The 17,504-nt window shown below is 49.8% G+C and overlaps 1 protein-coding gene across 1 annotated transcript; it reads left to right on the plus strand.

The window, feature by feature from the left end:
• Positions 1-13,411: 13,411 nt before the first annotated feature.
• LOC138100553 (uncharacterized) lies at positions 13,412-17,093 on the plus strand. Its single transcript, XM_068998420.1, has 8 exons — positions 13,412-13,509; positions 13,792-13,906; positions 14,079-14,216; positions 15,193-15,348; positions 15,508-15,609; positions 16,014-16,116; positions 16,402-16,458; positions 16,772-17,093. Exons 1-8 carry the CDS (start codon positions 13,412-13,414, stop codon positions 16,894-16,896), a joined length of 894 nt encoding a protein of 297 aa, XP_068854521.1. The 3' UTR covers positions 16,897-17,093.
• The last annotated feature ends 411 nt before the right edge of the window (positions 17,094-17,504 follow it).

The following is a 17,504-nucleotide window of genomic DNA, read 5'->3' on the forward strand; positions in this document are numbered from 1 at the left end:
ATACTATACAGATGTGATGTGACATAATTCAGTTGTGAGAATAGGTCCTGGTAACTATGAACATGATTGAAAATATTCGTTCACAGTCAGGACTCCTCTGGCACAAGTCCGCATGATTTTCCAAGTAGCAGGTGTACTCAAAAAAAAATGACAGTATCATACATCCCTCAGTACTTTCCTGGTATAAGCATAATTTTGCTAGATTTTTTTAAGATACAGCTTTACAAGGCTTATTACAACCATTAAATCTCTGGCAATCTTCAATATGTGCTGAAGAATACCATTAATGTTTTTAGTCAGAAAACAGTGTATATATTTAGACAACAGTGTATATATTGGCAAATCACACTTAAAACCTGCTCAGTTCGCAGATGGCAAGACAGGCTTTTGTGATTATCAGTACAATAGATATGACCGCGGACTATTAAAGGCAATGATAAATACCGAGGGCTTAGTCATATAATACTGCCCTGAGTTTTGCACATGCAACTCTGTGGGTGCATAGAACTGACAAGTGCATATAAGCAGCTACAAAGCCATGGTTTCAGATGATTCCAAAGGAGTGTACTACTGTTTACTGTTTTCCTGTCTGCATAAGAATAGTGAATATTAGAAACTCAGCCACTGAGAAGATAACACATAGAGAGCAAGTCTGTTTTGTAAGGTGGTGTCACTTTTAGTCACTTTTCTGGCCCATCACTGTATTTTTTTTTTTTAATATCAAGTCCAATTTTAATTTTGAAGTGGCAAGGGAAAATTTTACACTTGAACCACTAAATAGCTGTACCAATTTGAAAAGCTGTTGCATGTTTATTCATGGCAAAATATTCACAGTAAAATTACCTTAGTAAATCTGTGGGATAAAAGAGCAAGCAAAATGGTAAAGCTGGGACAGGTCCCTCTGCTTTTGCAGTGGAGAGTCATGAGCCAATTATATGAAAACCTTGAATAGTTTATGTAGATAACGTTAATAAGGGAGTAAAGAAAGGAATTCAGTCAGCTAACTACTCTCAGCAACCCTGTAAATCATTCAAGGTTTCAACATCAGACCTTAAAGTTGATTGCTCTTTTCAAGGAGGGATCTGAAGGTACCAGTACAGATAATCTTGAAACTCTCTAGTAAACAATCCTATCAGAATCCACAGCTCACTGAAAATATAAGTTACTTTTAACAGAAGCCACGAATGTTCTTGAGATGCATAGTAAAACATATTTTTTAACACGAGTAATATGCATTTGGAAGGGCACTAAGGTTGGGACAAAGCAAGCATTTCTCGTAAGCTCTTCCAATGGTAACCTTTCCATATCACGAACACTGAAAGGGAGAGGAAGAGCAGGGCAGAAGCTGGAAGCTGGTCTTTCCCTTTCTTCGAGTCGAAAAAATTCCCTGCAACTCAGTTTCACTAATTAAAAAGCACCTTGAAAAAACATGCAGGAATGGAGCTGCCCAGCCCCGAACGAACCCCCCCGGGCCCCTTCCGCAGGTGTCTGGGTCCTCCGAGCAGAGCGTGGGGAGGATGCCAGGGCTCGCCTGCGCCCCCCCTCGCTGCCCTCTTCAGCTCGGTGATACACAGCGAAAACGCAGCAGCTGGGGAAGAAGGGGGGGGAAAGAAGCTGCTGCTGTTCCTGGGTGCTCTGCCAGGGCCTCAGACGGAGCCGCTGCAGCCGCCACTGGAGCCACCCTGTCCCAAAGAGAGTACTGGAGGGTTCCAAAGACAGTACCAAGGGTTGTTCCAATCGCTCCACTCATCCGCAGGCAAGGGTGGATAAAGCGGTTTGGCGGGAGCGGGAGAAGTAGGGCAGTCTGTCCTAGGGCTTGTAGGTGGCACAGCCAGGTGGTTCAACACAAGGCTCACAAGCGGGCTCGGTCGGCGCTCCGTCATGCGGCTCTTCGCCAGTTTTACCTGCCTGCGCTCTCACCCCCCCTCATCCACAGAGGTTTGCAGTTCTAAGTCCGGCTCCTTTTTCACCGCTTTTAATGTCTCCAGCCAGCAAAGATTCACGAGTGTCATCACCCCGGGAAGTAAAATCAAGAATTCGCGGCCCAGTTTTTCCCAGGTTATCACCTTAAAAGCACTCGAACAAGTGGCTTCAAGTTCTTGGCTCTTACACCACGGCAATAAAGTTTTTAAAGAATGTTTGTCATACTTAGTATCACGCTTGTTTAGCATCAGCGTCCATATTTACTACAGCCTTCTCTTCTTGGGATATTTGATTTCCCATGGTCCCCTGTAGCCGACCTTTAATATTTTGTCGCCCCGGGACTTTTGGCACCTCTTCCGGTTGCTCGTGGCTACAGAGCTCCGCCCCCTCCGCTCTGCCGGCGGTCAGTTATCTTGCAGTTCCTCACACAGGGCACCAGATGTCGCTGTTGGGGCAGTCACAACACACACAGACAATGCCTCCTTCAAGGGCCAAAAAGCTGTTTATTAAACAAAGCAGCCTCTTTTATACACCTTTTGTATGTTATCATTCGTGTTACAGATTCATTGGCTGCTAAACTACTACAATAGACTCATTGGCTATTACTAACTACAACATACTACCATTGGCCACCTATGGCATCAGCATTCAAGCATTCAGAAAAATAACAGCTGCAGATATGTTGCTGTTTTCTTCTCCTACTGTTTAACTTTCTTGCTTCTGTTGATACTACATTCTCATGGGTAAAAACTAATTGTTTTTCTTCTCACGGACTTTTCTCACAGTCCTTCTCTAGCCAAAGTAACAGGCCTGAGCCATAATTTACAAAGGCAACAAGGCCTTCATTTTATAAGATTTTACTTAAATGCCACATAGTAATACTTGGAGAGTTGGAGGTGATACATACATTGATCTTCCTGTTTCATTTTGTTTCATTTTTCCTTTTTCTGATCACTGTTTCTTGGAAGATGTGCTCAGGGCATCCTCTCTGAGGGATGGCACTGGAAGATCCACAGTCTGCTATGGAGAAGTTCTGAGCTTTTCTTGAAAGCCAGAGGGTCAAAGAAAGGTTCAAAACATTTTTTTTCCCCAAGAAAGGGAAAAAGGGGTTGTATATGTATTTGAGTATTTCCAAACATCTGGTTCTTACCAGGGACAGTAGTCCCAACACACCCCCACCTGCCCAGAAGGCTGAGCTTTGTTTTCATTTTCAGACCTGGGCTATGCATGAGCATCGTGGCCTTGCGCTGTTTCACCCACCTGCTGACAGTCCTGGCTCAGCTGTTTCCATGGCAAGTGACAGTGGGATGCTATTAGAGGCTCTTCCTTCCTGAGTCAGTGGGATACTGACAAAAACAGATGCAGATGCAATGTCCTGAGATACCTCTGAGCCTCTCTCTCTGCCCTGTAACCTGCCCCACCTCAACTGTTAGGGGATTTGTTATCATGAAACTTCTATCATTAACAAATTTGAGGATTTTTTCATGGAAAGAGGCTCTGTTGAGCTATAGATCCTCTTCTCTGCAAGATGCTGCTGTGACTGTCTCTTTTTTGCAGGTGAGGACCCATCTATAATGAGGCTGAGTGCTTTGGCCAAGGTGAGATTTGTAGTGGAGCTGGGTGATGAGCCTCAGTGCTTCTCCTAGGGGCCCAAAAGCCACCCTTCCTCCCCTCCATGTTCCCCTCATGTTCACCTCTATGTACCTTTAGACAAATGTAACCAGAGGTGAACTTGAGCTGGTTTTGGCAAGGCATCTGGGCCCATATTCAGTGTTTGGGCTGTAATCAAACTCCAGCCCTGACCCTTCTTTTTTCCCATAGTACGTCCATGCTCTCATTGCACCCATCTGCTACAAAGTAGGGACATAAGTCTGCTTCAAACTTGTCTGCTCGAGGTGCTAAAATCCTATACAGATAATTCTGTACTGAGAATTCTATGCAGACAGCACAGGGTACCCATGAAGGGGACTATTCACATGTAGACCCTTTTCTAGCACCCAGTAATCTGGATTAAAACAGCCTCCAGTGTCTTGGCCCCTCCAGTGGATCTGCTTCAGGAAAGCCACCTCTGACCTAAGTTTTTTTAAAACAAACCTCATTAAAAAATGTCCCAAGCACACTCTTTTCCCCAGCAGCCATTTCCAGACTTTTGCTGCCATTACTGTGACTTTCATCGAATCACAGAATGGTTTGGGTTGGAAGGGACTTTTAAAGATCCTCCAGTCGCAATCCCCCTGCAATGAGCAGGAACACCTTTAACTAGTTCAGATTGCTTAGACCCCCAGCCACCTTGATCTGGAATGTTTCCAGGGATGGGACAGCCACAGCTTCTCTGGGCAAAATGTGCCAGTGCCTCACCACCCTGAGAATGAAAAAATTTCTTCCTCGTATCTAGTCCGAATGTATCCTTTTTCAGTTTAAAACCATTCCCCCTTGCTCTATTACTGCAGGTCCAATAAAAACTCTGCCTCCATTTCTTACAAGCCTTCTTATTCACATGCTCTGTGCTGTACAAACCCAGACTGCTGGATCTCTGCCTGCATTTGCAATTTTAAGGATACCCATAGCAGAAGGGAGAAAAGGACAGCACCCTTTCAAGAAATTCCTGCTGGAAAGCAGACCAAGAATGGGCTAAAATACAGCCTGGATAAAGCTACAGAGTCCAGGACTGGTGGTTTTGAGGTGACACCCAATGGTGAGGAGCAAGACTGCAGCCGAAGTGTTCTGGCCACCAGGCCAGGAATAACCTTAAGGGTACAAACTGTCCTTAAAAGATACCAGATTTAACTAGAACAGCAAAACAAATACAACAACAACAATAAAAGTAAATGCAGGTGTAACTTCAGCCCACGGCTGGTCTGGGACTGCCTATCCCTCCCATCTTCAGAGATGTCCATGGTGGTTTTCTAGTGATTCTTTTATTTTATTATCAGCTGAACACTTAAAAAACCTAAGCATGGACAACGGTCTTCATACTGTCCAGTGGAGATAGATGGTCACCCCCTCAAAGTACAAAATAGGGATTCCTGCCCCAGAAAGGCTTTAAGCAAGGAGAGAACAAGTAACTGATTGCGCATGATTGAGAAAAAAAAAATTGGGGGGGAAAGGATGTACCATTAAAAAACACCAAGAGGGAAAATATTTGGGCAACCTGGACTAGTAGAAGGTGTCCCTGCCCATGGTAGGGAGGTGGAACAAGATCTTTAAGGTCCCTTTTAACCAAACCACTCAGCAACTCTATAAATACTTCCAGCAGGAGGAGCTGTAATATATGAGCTCAGGAAAAAATTTTACATGCATGGTAATGTCAGCATTCAAAGCTGATTTTCCAGATCAGGGAACAAACTGGACTGAGGCTCAGGAGGACCCAAGCTGAGGTTAAACCCATAAGATTACACTTTTGAGTCTGTCTGGGGCTTTCACTGGGTGTTCTCAGTGGCCAGATGGATTCCACAGAACCCTGTCCTGAGCACAAACATATCATAGAGCAAGTAGAGGTTGTCAGCTTTTGTGTGGCATATTAAGATTCTGAGATAAGCGGATCTTGGAGCTCTTTAAGATTTTGAAGAACTAGACAAAATTTTCTCGTTCTAAGGCTTTGTGCCTCCGTTTCCTATCTGAGCTTTATTGTGACCAGCTGAAGTAGAATGCTTTTCCAGACTTTTTCTTTCTCACAGAGAATATCCTGACCTCCTCCAAGCCAGACACGGGAAAAATCTTTGAGCTGCACAGCCAGATTTCACCTGTGTCCCCAGGAAGCCATTTGTATGCTCCCACCCCAGCCAGGCATACAATTTCCAATAATGTAGATTTTTGCCCAAAAAAAACCCAGGTTTATTTGACAAAAGGGGAAGTTTAGCCTACATGTCCACTGACAAAGTGAGGGAAGGGAAGGGAAGGGAAGGGAAGGGAAGGGAAGGGAAGGGAAGGGAAGGGAAGGGAAGGGAAGGGAAGGGAAGGGAAGGGAAGGGAAGGGAAGGGAAGGGAAGGGAAGGGAAGGGAAGGGAAGGGAAGGGAAGGGAAGGGAAGGGAAGGGAAGGGAAGGGAAGGGAAGGGAAGGGAAGGGAAGGGAAGTATGGGGAGTGTTTGTAAGGCAAGACAAGGTCAAGGAAAGCAAGGGAAGGCGAGTCAAATGAGAAGCCTGCAGGGCAAAGCAAGGAGAGTATAAAAAGAGCAAGAAAGTACAGGTGGGACATAAGTGAGCAAGGTAATGCAAAGCAAAGGAATGGTAGAAGGGGAGAGGGAAGGACTCCTGAGAGTCGGTAAGGCAATTCAAGGTTGGGGCCGGCAGGGAAAGAAGGGAGAAGCAAGGCAAGGCAGGGCCAGTCAAAAAGGGTGTCGTGGTTTTACGGACCTAAGCGTCAAGCACATGAAATCTGTTATTTTCATAAGGGAAAAATAAGAAAATATTGAGGAAAACTAGAGAGCTGCGAGGCAAAACACGTTCAAACTTAAACGGTTGTGGTACAACAAAAGAGTTTTATTACTAACAAAATTAAAAGTAAAAAGAAATAACAAGAAATTAAAGCACCCCCCCCCCACCTTCCAGCACTTCCCTCCTTTTACCCAACTTGCACAAAGGATAACAGAGCATGGGATTTTAGTCAGTGTTGCAGTTCTTGAAAAGTCTCTTTCATATGCTTAAGGAAAAAAAGGATTTTCTTCAGCTGCACATGGTTCCCAAACTGCCACCACCAGCAGACAGACCCGCCTGGAAAGAAACAGTCTGCTGTGGCATAAAACATCTCTCCCATGAAAAATCTCACAGTTCCTTCACACTGCCAAACATAGGCTATCGCATGGGGTTATTAATCTTTTTAAGGATGAGTTATTTTGGCCTGAACACAAAGGCTTTCTCGCCACAAGTCTCTAAAAAGCCTCTCAATGCTTCTATATAGCCTGGCATAGGCATTCTTCACAATTTTCACGGGCCACACGTGAGTTCTCCATCCCCCCATGTACTTCAAATGGATTAAAGAGACAAACAGTTTGTGATATTACAGTTTCTTACCACGGCATGCAAGAAGTTTTTTTAAGCTATGCGCGAGAAACGCGGCACCGCCCTCTTTTCTCCCGTCGCCATTACCAGCTTCGTCTCACATGACTCACTTTCTCTTCCTCTCTAACTCTGAAGCTGCCGTGTTAAAGAGTGTTCTTGTTCAGCTGTACAGTGGAGAAAGCCTCGGTCCCTTTGTGCTGCTGGCTGCATGGTGTCTTCTTCAGTTCAGCGCAAAGTGTGCTGGCTGCAAGAAGGAGGCTCCGCCGGCTCCTGCTGGCTCCACCAGCTCTGTGTGGAAAGGAGAGGGACCTGCCAGTCCCAAGAAGCCGCGCCGGATGGGTTTAGCTGTGCGGCAGTCCATGGCTGGTTTTAGCTGCCTGCGGCTCTGGGACAGTTCCCCCCCGCCTAGGGTCCGTGCCGCGGCGTTGGGAAAAGGGGGCAGGGGGCAGGGGCCCGGGCCCAGGCCCAGCCCGGTGGGCCCGGAGGTCCCCTCCCCACCTTCCCGCAGATGAGCTGGAAAGAAAGGAAATTCCCGCCTTTCCGCATAGTTTAAATATGTAAATTGTGAGAAACGTCATTAGTTTAAAAGACTGTCCATCAACTCAGGTTCAACCCACTACAAAGGGATCGGGAAGCCAAGGTGGGGATGGGTGAGGAATGTTAGGCAGCACAAGGCGGGGCAAAGCATAGGTGTGCAAGGTAAGTGCTAGTTAGGCAAGGTAATGAGTGTCCTAAGAGGAAGAGGCAATGCACAGCAAGGTTAGGAAAAAAGTAGTAGGCAAGCCAAGGGGGATGGGTGAGCAAGTCAATGCAAGGCAACGGAGTGTAAGGAAGGGCACAGGAAGGACACCGAGCTTCTAGTAAGGGATTGCAAGGTTGGGGTAAGCAAGGCTAGACAAACCTAAGAAGGAGCAGGCAAGGCAAGACAAGGCCAGGGAAGAAAGGGGTAGGAAAGTCAAGGTGGGGCATGGTCTCCTGAAAGATTTAATTTGACGTGGTTTCCACTCCTCAGAGGTGGTCTTCTGAAATTCTGGCAGTGCCCATACTTTGGACAAGGTAAGCACTCTCCATGCTCAGTGCAGCTGATACAGTGTCCAGGGCAGGTAATGCCCAGTAACAGTGTTCTGGCACTTTGGTACGGGATCAATCCCTGGATGTTGTCTGTTTATGAGGAAGGGATGGCATGTCTTTTGAGAAGGGCTCCGAGTTCCTCTCTTCCACGGGTGCAGTTGGATGGGTTCAGGTGAAGCTGTAGTCAGCAAGAGCTTTCTCAGCTGGCACTTTTGTGAGTTGTATTTTTTTCCCAATGTTTTCAAGTCTGTGGCCAAACTATGCGAGAGAGAAAAGATTTAATAGCGCAAAGGATTTATTAGTGTTGCTGTTTGAGTGTGGTGCAAATACGAGTCTGCACTTGGAAGATCAGCAAACCCTTTTTGTCCTGACACAGTTGATTGGAGAGCAGTGATGTTTTCACCTCGGATCTGCCCTTGGCGTGGTTTAGAGCTGGGCAAGATGCACGTCGTTCTTTTGCAAGTCGACAGCGCCATCGTGTGGGGTTTTTTGTGAGCGCTCTCGGTGCCCAGAAGAAAGCCAAGTGCTTTTCTATCCGGGCGCCGGTAGTGTGGGAGCAGTTGGTGTAAGAGCTCCGTTGTGGATGCCGGCTCTTCGTGACCCAAAGAACGTGATCACACATAGCGCTGGGAAGGAACACGAATCGTTTCATTGTCTGCTGTGCAGCTGGTAGGATATTGGATCCTGCTCTTCGGGTCTCCTGTTGGATTATTAAGAGATGGACTATGCAATTACACAGGATTTATTGCTTAAAATAATAAATAAGGCATCAGTCTCGAGGTTTGAGATTTGCAATAAATCATAATAATGGCGAATAGTCGCAAAATTCAAGGTTACATTGCAATTTATAACTTTCTCATCCAACAGGCACTTGTGCCAGTTTGGCCAAATTTAGAAATATATACTCTGAGAGAAGGCACAACCACCCTTCCCCCACCAGGTTCAGGAAAAATACATTTTCCTCAAAGGAAAGTGAAAGAGATAAAAACTATTTATTTAACAAACACACAGGAAAAGGAAAATAATGCTAAATAATAATATCTCTCGCTGTGGAGAAAAAACCTGGGAAAGTGTTACAGTCCTCCCTTTGGTCTCCTCGGAGCTAGGACTTGGCCCAGGGCCAGGCCCTCTGCGCTTGGTGAAAAGTCCTCCCAATGTGCTCTGATATTGAAGCAGTCCAGCAGAAAAGAGAGAAAATCTGAAATTCCAGGGAAGGAAAAGAAAATTCAGCTCTCAGTCTCTCTCCGGAGAAAAAGAAGCTGAACAACTGGCCAAAAACTGACCTGGGAGCAGCAAGCCGGGTGCTTCCTCGCTCCCCTGCTGCAGCTGGGAAAAAAAAGTCGCTATCACTGTGCGACCTTGAACAAGCTGTAAACTGCTTTGAAAAACCTTTCCTCAGTTTTTCCTTCCTCCTCTCAGGCTCAGTTTTGAGGCATAGAAAGGCACAAGAATTAATTTCTGGGCATAGGGCAGCGATATGGGATACACATCATAAAGTCACCCCAAGCACTTAAAGGGAAAACTTGTTTTGACTTTACAACCTGTCACCTATGATACTTTTTCACTGCACTGCAGTTGTGTCTTGATCAAGAACTTGTCAGGTCACGTACACACAGACACTTGTATTATAACATCTAAATTCTTAACCTAAACTGTAAAATCACATTACTATACTTAAACCCTCGACCATAACAACCAATACATACTTTTACTTATAACTATAGAAACATAGGTTTGTAGTTCTCTTGCTTAAGGCCTATAAACCTCTCTCAATTATGCCAGACCTAGTTTCTTCCAGGACTGTAAATCAAACCCACCACTACCTGCAGAAGATTTCACTCCTCTGTTTCCCACAGTAGGATTTAAAAGAAAAGAGAATTCTAGCACGGCCCCTTTCTCCTAGGATCTTCTTCTGTGGGACCAGCTGCTGAACATTTGTAGTCTTGTAACTGGACTCTGTAAGACTGAAAGTGCACAAGGGTGTTAGAGCTGAGCACACAGGCCTGCATGTGCTGCTCTTTAGAAGCTGCAAGGGGAAAGAGAAGGCCAGTGCTTACTTTTTCCTCTAGGCACATTGGTACTACTGGATGTAGTGAGCTTTGAAGCTGGGCTCTGCAAGAGAGAAGAAAAGTGATGGGACACGTAGCTGAGCAGGAAAGTGCATAACTCCAGGAGATGCGTTGCTTTTCAGAGAATATGAGTTAAATGTGGAGTCAGCAACAGCTTGCTGTGCAGGCCCCTTTTGTGGCCAATATTGACACTGGATCTGGTAGGTTCAGGGTCAAAAGTGCTGCAGGATTAAAAGGAAAATTAGATCATACATTTAGTTTGAAAGGAAAGCTCATCGCCCCAGTTCGCGTGGTGTTGCTCCCCTTCGAAGTGACTGTGAAACCCGGTCTACTGTTTCCAAATGAAAATCATGGAGTTGGAGTCAGGGAGGGAGCAAAAACCAAACGGCACGTGCAGCTGAAATCAAGAAGTATGGTACACACGTGTGTTGTGCAGTTCCAAGCTGTGTAAGAAACAGGATGGCCAGCACTGCCTCTTTTCTTCTAGGACGTTTTGTTGAAGGCAGCAGATGCTGAAGGTCTCTGGGCAAGAGAGATTCAACACGCTGCTCACAAGACACCTCTCCTTTCCATTCAAAAGCTGTAATTAGAAGCACGATCCAGGTGCCAAAAGAATTCCCGTGCCAGAAAAGCAACGGTTGCTGGATAAGGCCTTCTCCTCGCAGCTTTTCAGATAGAAGCCTCGGCATCGGTCTCCGCTCATTCCTTGCCAGCTGTCACTAAGTATCGTTCGAAGCCCAGTGACAGGATTGCAGAAGTCCACATATAACCTTGTACACAGACAGTGACAGCTGAGAATGCTCTCGCTGGCATGACACAGAATTCGCAGCCCTTGCATTCCCTCAAAAAAAATGGAGACATGCACATTCATTCACCAGAGCTGCAGAGTCCAAGCGGCTAGATCTGTGAGTCTGTAAAGGGAAAGTATCTTGTCACCAAATCTCTCTGTGCGAGACGTAGACGAAAAGCTTTCCGTTTCGATTCAGACGATAAGAGAGGCACAATGTGGTGCTACATAGCGCTTAGAAGGAAGGATGCACGGCCCAGGCGTATTTTGACAGCGGCAGCAGCAGAAGCAGCTGCAGCAGCAACAGCATGCTGGAGTGGTTCGCTACTGGCGCAGTGTTCCATGGGAGAAGGAGACGACTGTTCACCCCCGGGAGAACAAAGCTACAGCATGTTTAGCAAAGGCGAAGAGTGAAGCTGCAGAGCACCGGCCTTGTGTTGCATATGGTATGGGCTTGCAAGACGAGGGTGGCCGTCACTATCCAGCCTCTCGAATTCACGTTACAGCATTCAGAGAGAGGCAGTTGCTTGTGCTGCGGCCTATTCCTCTTGCACCTCTGTGTGGAAGCACTCGCGTTTACCTTCTGAGTTTCAGAAAACAGTATGGTGGGATGCAGCAGAGAAGGGAGGCATGGAGTGCACTGGCCAGTTGGACGTGCATAACGTGCAGAAGAAACCTCAGCATCGGTCTCCGCTCATTCCTTGCCAGCTGTCACTAGGTCTCGTTCAAAGCCCAGTGACGGGATTGCAAAAGTCCACATGAAACTTTGTACACAGTGTCAGGTGAGAATGCTCTCACTTGCGCAGCATAGAATTCGTAGCCCTTTGCATTCCCTCAAACAAACTGGAGACATGCACTTTCACACACCTTCAATGTTGCCAAGTGGCTAGATCTGCACAGAGAAGCAAGTGGCAAAACAGAAGGCTTTCCTAAACTGCTTTTCTTAGCAGCCGTGAAACTGCACCTACCACACCACGCCTCTGTACCTTTCTTCCCACACAGACGTGCCGTCACAGTTCTCACTCTCGCAGCTCCCTTGCAAGTGTCCAGCAGCTGCTCCTTTAAAAACGGCTCTAGAAGAAAAAGGCAGTGCTGGTCTGCACCTTCCCCTTGCCGCACGTCAGCCACACACCAAACACACTTCTGTGCTCTGAATGTACTAAGAGCTGAGAAGAAAGGAGTGGAGACCAATGCCGAGGAATGGAGCCGAAAAGCTGCAAGGAGAAGGGCTTATCCAGCAACCGTTGCTCTCCGTGCATGGGAAATCTTGTGGTGCCTGGATCGTGCTGCTAATTATGGCTTTCGAATTTGAAAGGTGAAGGGTCTTGTGAGCAGCGTGTTGAATCTTGCCTGCCCAGAGACCTTCAGGTTCTGCTGCCTTAAACAAAACGTCCTAGAAGTCCAGGAAAAAGTAGTAAGCAAGCCAAGGTAGGGTACCAGCCAGTCAGATGTGCCTTACGTGCGGAAGGCAAAGGCGCTGGCCAGCACTGGCTTTGACTTCTCCAGCCATTCTGCATGCGAGCAGCTACCAGAGGCTGGCAGCGGAGCTGTGAGAGCCACAAGGAGGTGGACATCTGTCTTAGAAGAAAGGTACAAAGGCACGGTGCTAGGTGCGCTTTTTGAAGGCTGCTTGGAGAAGGGGTACTTTAGGATGGCCTTCTGCTTTGACGCGGCCTTCTGGGTGAGCTCCAGCTGCATGGACCCTGCAACCCTGAAGCATTGAGCAAGTGCTTATCTCCACACCATGTGACAAAGTGCAATGGCTGCGCCTTACTTTCTGGAGCAGCAAAGGACATTCTGTAATTGGGTGCGCTGCACACCCAGGGCCGGGGCTCTTCGGCTTCCTTCTTCGCCTTACGTTGTCTGGGCAGAAGAGAAACCCAGCTACGGCATTCCACTTGGCAGCTTCTTCGCGAGTGTGCCACGCACACCCACAGTGTGCTGTGCCCGGTCTTTCCTCAGCTCGATGTCCAAGGATACCCTTTCGGTTTCGCAGAGTGCACTCTGTCACGCAGAGAACTGTGCCGGGGAGAAGCACTTGCTGGCCCAGTCCTGGAACGTGCAGGTCTTCTAACACAGCAGCCCGATCTGGGCCACGAGAAGGGGTGATGAAGAACACGGTTTTGTCGTGACCCCTTTTTCAGTGCGAGACTTCAATCGGCATCTTCGGTCCTTGCGAGGCTGTCGTGTGTGTACCGGGAGAGTTCAGAGCAAGCTTCGTGTCCTGTCACCGATGTGTTCTAGACGTAGTCACAAATGTCTCTCTTTCAAATCAGTCTACATGACTGATAGAGCTGACAAGAAAAGTGTCTGGCAAGAGCTTTGTGATCCAAGAAGCAGTGCGGTGGACGGCTGCTTTGCCAGCACAGTGTGCTGTGCCAGTATTAGTTGGGAGTTTCCCACTCCAGGAGAATGAAATCGCCTCTATTTGTCTCCTCGGCTCTTCGCTTAGGCCAAGAATGAAGGTGCAGAGCACCGTGCTTTTGTGTGCAGGGTCCAGGCTGCAAGACAGTGCAGGTTGTGATGGAAAGCATCCTGTGATGGAAAGCCCCTGGAAGGCGCATGAAGGCTCTGCTCTGTCGACTGCGGTGTGACAAAGAGCTGGTGGCTATGGAGCACAAGCATGGCTGGGAGACGCTGCTGACACCTAGCACTATGCAGTGGGTCTGCTGGCCAGGTGAGACTGGCCACTTCTCCCCAGTGCCCCCGGCACTTGTGCCCTGTGCCCGAGGTGCCCCACACAGTCCCTGTGGGGCCTCGTCACCGAGGGACAGCCAAGCAGACTGGAAAAGGCTGGAAGGGGAGGTTGCCCAGAAGGAGCTGCCTCCCAGAGCACCCAGGTCGCCTTGCAACGTGGTGGGGAAGACCAGACCTGTGTGAGTCAGTCCTGGGAGAGGTTTGCCCCCTGGCTCAGGGTCTTGGTGCCTTTTTCCCCCTACCAGAGAGATGCGCCATGTCTTGATCCCCTTCTGTTGCCACATTGCATTCCACCTGCTCAAACCACTCAGCAGGGATGAGCCACACTGGGATTTGCCCTTCCTGGCATTCCTTGTGGAGGTGAGCCCGATGGCCAGCACAGCCTCGCTGAGCTGCCTCCCAGCTCTCTGCCCTCTCGTAGCCACAGCTGCCTGGGACAGTGCCCACACCCTGTGCTGCTGCCTGGGCCCAGCCCTGGGCGGTTCCGGGCTCCTGCCAGCCGGCTCCCCTGTCACTGCCCTGTGCCTTTCAGGTCCTCAAGTGCCTGGACTTAAGTAAATATGGTGACAGCATCCTGGAGATGATGTCCAGGTACCTGCTGAGCGACTGCAGGCAGAGATGTCGCCTGGCACTCAGAGGCCTCGTGGTGCTCAGCAAGGATCCCACAATGGTGAGAAGGCAGCAGTGGCTGAAGCTGCGCTGGGGAAAGCAGTCACATGGGCTTGGCTGGGCTTCAGGAGCTGAGGCAGCTGCTCCCAGCTCTCCTGCCTCCCGGCTCAGCTGCCTGAGTGCTTCGGGACAGGCCTTTGGCCTCTGGGCCCTGCGGCAGCAGGGTGGGGTCGCAGGGCCAGGGTGGTGTAGGCAGTGCAGCTGTTCATGGCTTCACAGCACAGCCTTGTGTTCCACACAGGCCAGGAGAATGTGCAGCCTGTCTCAATGGCTCATAGAGCTGCTGGGCAATGCAGATGGAGAGGTGGTCAGGATGTCCCTCTCTGTGTTCATGAATGTGCTCGAGAACAAAGACATCCTGGTATCCAGCATCACCACCCCAAAACTGGCTGAGGCTCTCCTGCCAGTCTTTGATAATGTAAGGCTCTGTGCCCCCAGCCATAGGCACTGTGTGCTGCCCAGAAATATTGTGCCTTTTGCATTTTCAGGCCTTTGCCTAGATGGGCCTGGAGTAGTTTGATGCCTTTTCCTGGTCTTAAAATCAAGAGTCAAACACGGTTAGAAGGGAGAAAGGGCTTTTACCTCTGTATTTATTATAAGGATCCTTAGGTGCACCACACCCAGGTGGAATGGGCTGAAATGCACCCCGCAATGCACACACACGATACATCGGGTATAACATTATAGATCTTACTAATTAGCATATCTATCAAAGATTCCCCAGTGAGAGGTTCAAGTGAGCCCCCCTCCCCAGGGAACCTTCCCCCTGGATGGTCCTATCTTAGTTTACAAAATGTGTTCTGGAGAGGACCTTGGGGTCTGGGGTTTCTAAGATGTTTAGTCTCCTAGCTTAACAAAATAAGAATGTAGGCTAAAAAACACTAAGAATACAAAAAGCTATAAAAAGGTATATAAACGGGGTATGAAAGAAAAGGCAAAAAATCATCATGGCATCAAGTTGGTTTCCTTTCCTCCAGGACAACAGCCATGTGCAGCTCCTCTCCATTCACCTCTTCTCCAAGGTGATGGAATTGGTAGTGGATGAGGGAAAAAAGCCCCTGAAGACGATTGTGAACCAGAGCCTGTACCCACTTCTAATCTACTGGGATGATGAGAACTTGCGTGTGGCAAAGGTAAGGTTTTGTGTGATGCTGCTGCATCCCTGGGAGGGGGCTCAGCTGCCTCCAGCCCTGGTGCCTCCTGGGCTGCAGCCTCCTCCCAGCCTTGGCACAGGGACGCGGGTCCTGTGCCCTGGGCTGTGGTGCCATCTCTGGGTCTCTGCTGCTCTCCAGGCTTCTCGTGAAACGCTGATTTGTGCAGCCAAGTTCCTGAAGAGGAGGGATCTCGAGCAGCTGCTGAAGAAGAAACAGAGATTGAAGTTTGCCGAGTGCCTGGTAAGGACTGCCTGGAAGCCCAAGCTGAGCCTGGAGAAGCCCCCTGCCCCTGGTGCCCAGTGTGTGGGGCTGGCAGCTGTGCCCCTGCCCAGTGCTGCACCCAGGGGCGCCAGCCTGCGCCCCACACGCTGCTCCCTTCCCCAGGATGCTCAGGCTCTTCTCCAGGCTCCTCTGGCCCCGAGCCGGGTGCCGGTGGAGCCCCGGCCCCGCTGCGCTGTGGGGCGGGGCGGCACCGCGGCTCCCCGGGCAGCACCCGGCCCTCGGCCCCCTCCAGAGCCCGGCGCCAGCAGCTGCTGGCCGGGTCTCAGGGCTGTGCGGGCAGGGGAGGCCTGGGCTGGGCGCAGGGAGCGCCCGGCCAAGGGGCTGAGCCCGCGCCAACCCTTCCCTCCTGGCGCTCTCTCCAGCTGGCAGAGGACAGGAGCCGAGCGGCCGAGCGCCTGCGACAGGCCCTGCCGTTCGTGGAGAGCCCACAGGAGTCCCTGAGAGAGGCGGCCATCAGGTTCATTGGTGAGCCACGAGCCCGGGGACCCTCCCATCCCCTCCCCGCCCCGCCGCAGCTCGGCCCCTGCCCCGGCTGCTGCCCCGGCAGCGGGATCCGGGCCCGGGGCCGTGGAGCCCCGGCTGGCCTCGGGGCTGCCACTGCCCTCTCGCAGCCGTGCCCTCGGGCGTCGGGATGCGGCGAGGGCCCGGGCTGAGCCCTGCCGGGGCGAGGAGAGCGTGTGGCCGCAGGGCTGGCAGCGCCGCTGTCAGGGAGCTGTGCCGCTGGGGCCGTGACAGGCTCTGTGTTCCCAGGCATCGCCGGGCGGCACCTGAGGGGCCAGCAGGAAGAGCTCCAGCTCCTCTGCGAGGGTGAGTGAGGGCAGCCGGCTGTCAGCGGGGGCTGGCGGGGGGAGCTGCAATGCCTGGGTCGGGAGCTGCAATCCCTGCCCTGGCTGTGGGGGGCTTTGCTCCATGTGTGGAGTCGGGGTGACGTGGGCAGAGCACAGAGAGATTTCAGGGACACGGTGGGGAGGTTCATGGCCAGCACCTTCTGGCTGATCTCGTTGGCCCCTGCTGTCTTCTGGCCATCGCAGGAGCTGGGTGAGATGGCCCTGGCAGGAAGGTCTGCTTGGATTCCCGCAGATCCAGGCTCTGACCGTGGCTCTGTTCCTGTTTCTTCCAGCCCTTCAAGCCCTGAGGAGAGACGACAGCCCTTCCCAGACAAACATCATAGTTCAGGAAATATTCAGCAAAAGAGCTGCTGAACTACATTCATGTGCTGGCTCAGAAGAACCAGAGTCCCTTTAAGACCCCCAGATATCATGGAAGATGAGACCATCTGGAGACTAGAGTAGAGCAGCTGGACCTCCAGGCACAGCTGATGCTGGTCACAGCTGAGCCTGTGGAAAGCTCCCATAGCTCCTGCCCTCTCCCTCCCTTTTGACAGCTCCATCCCTCCAGCCCTCAGACCCTGCCCATCCCCTTTTTTCCTCCCAGCTCATCCCCTTCGCTTCACCTTCTATTAATAAACAGTTTGATTTCTTCACTTGACCTGCATCTCTGTGGTGCTGAAGCGGTGCAAAATCTGAGCCCTGGGACACACAGGCCCCTCCTGCCACTCTCTTCCATGCTATTACTGCAACCCTAGGGTATATCACCGTGTCCCGCAGCCGTAGGGAGGAGAGAAGATCCAGCAGGCAGGAATTGTGCAGCAAGATTGATTTATTTAATTATTTTACAAACTCTTTTATAGACTTTTTTCTTCATAGTCTAATTGGACAAAAGATCAGCCACCCCTTGGGGTGATTGGCTAAAATCCTAAAATATCCATTGTCAAAATATTTTCTACTGTACTATAAACAAGACTCTTCAAGGCTGCAGGTGTTTGGTTGTTTACATAACTCTGCTACCTCTTC

Source organism: Aphelocoma coerulescens, unplaced genomic scaffold, assembly GCF_041296385.1.
Source record: "Aphelocoma coerulescens isolate FSJ_1873_10779 unplaced genomic scaffold, UR_Acoe_1.0 HiC_scaffold_105, whole genome shotgun sequence".
NCBI classification, from domain to species: Eukaryota; Metazoa; Chordata; class Aves; order Passeriformes; family Corvidae; genus Aphelocoma; species Aphelocoma coerulescens.

Coding starts and splice junctions, on each gene's coding strand:
- LOC138100553 (XM_068998420.1), top strand. CDS start 13,412: ATGAAGGCTCTGCTCTGTCGACTGCGGTGTGACAAAGAGCTGGTGGCT. Junction 14,217..15,192: donor TCAGCAAGGATCCCACAATG/GTGAGAAGGCAG, acceptor CCTTTCCTCCAG/GACAACAGCCATGTGCAGCT. Junction 15,349..15,507: donor AGAACTTGCGTGTGGCAAAG/GTAAGGTTTTGT, acceptor GCTGCTCTCCAG/GCTTCTCGTGAAACGCTGAT.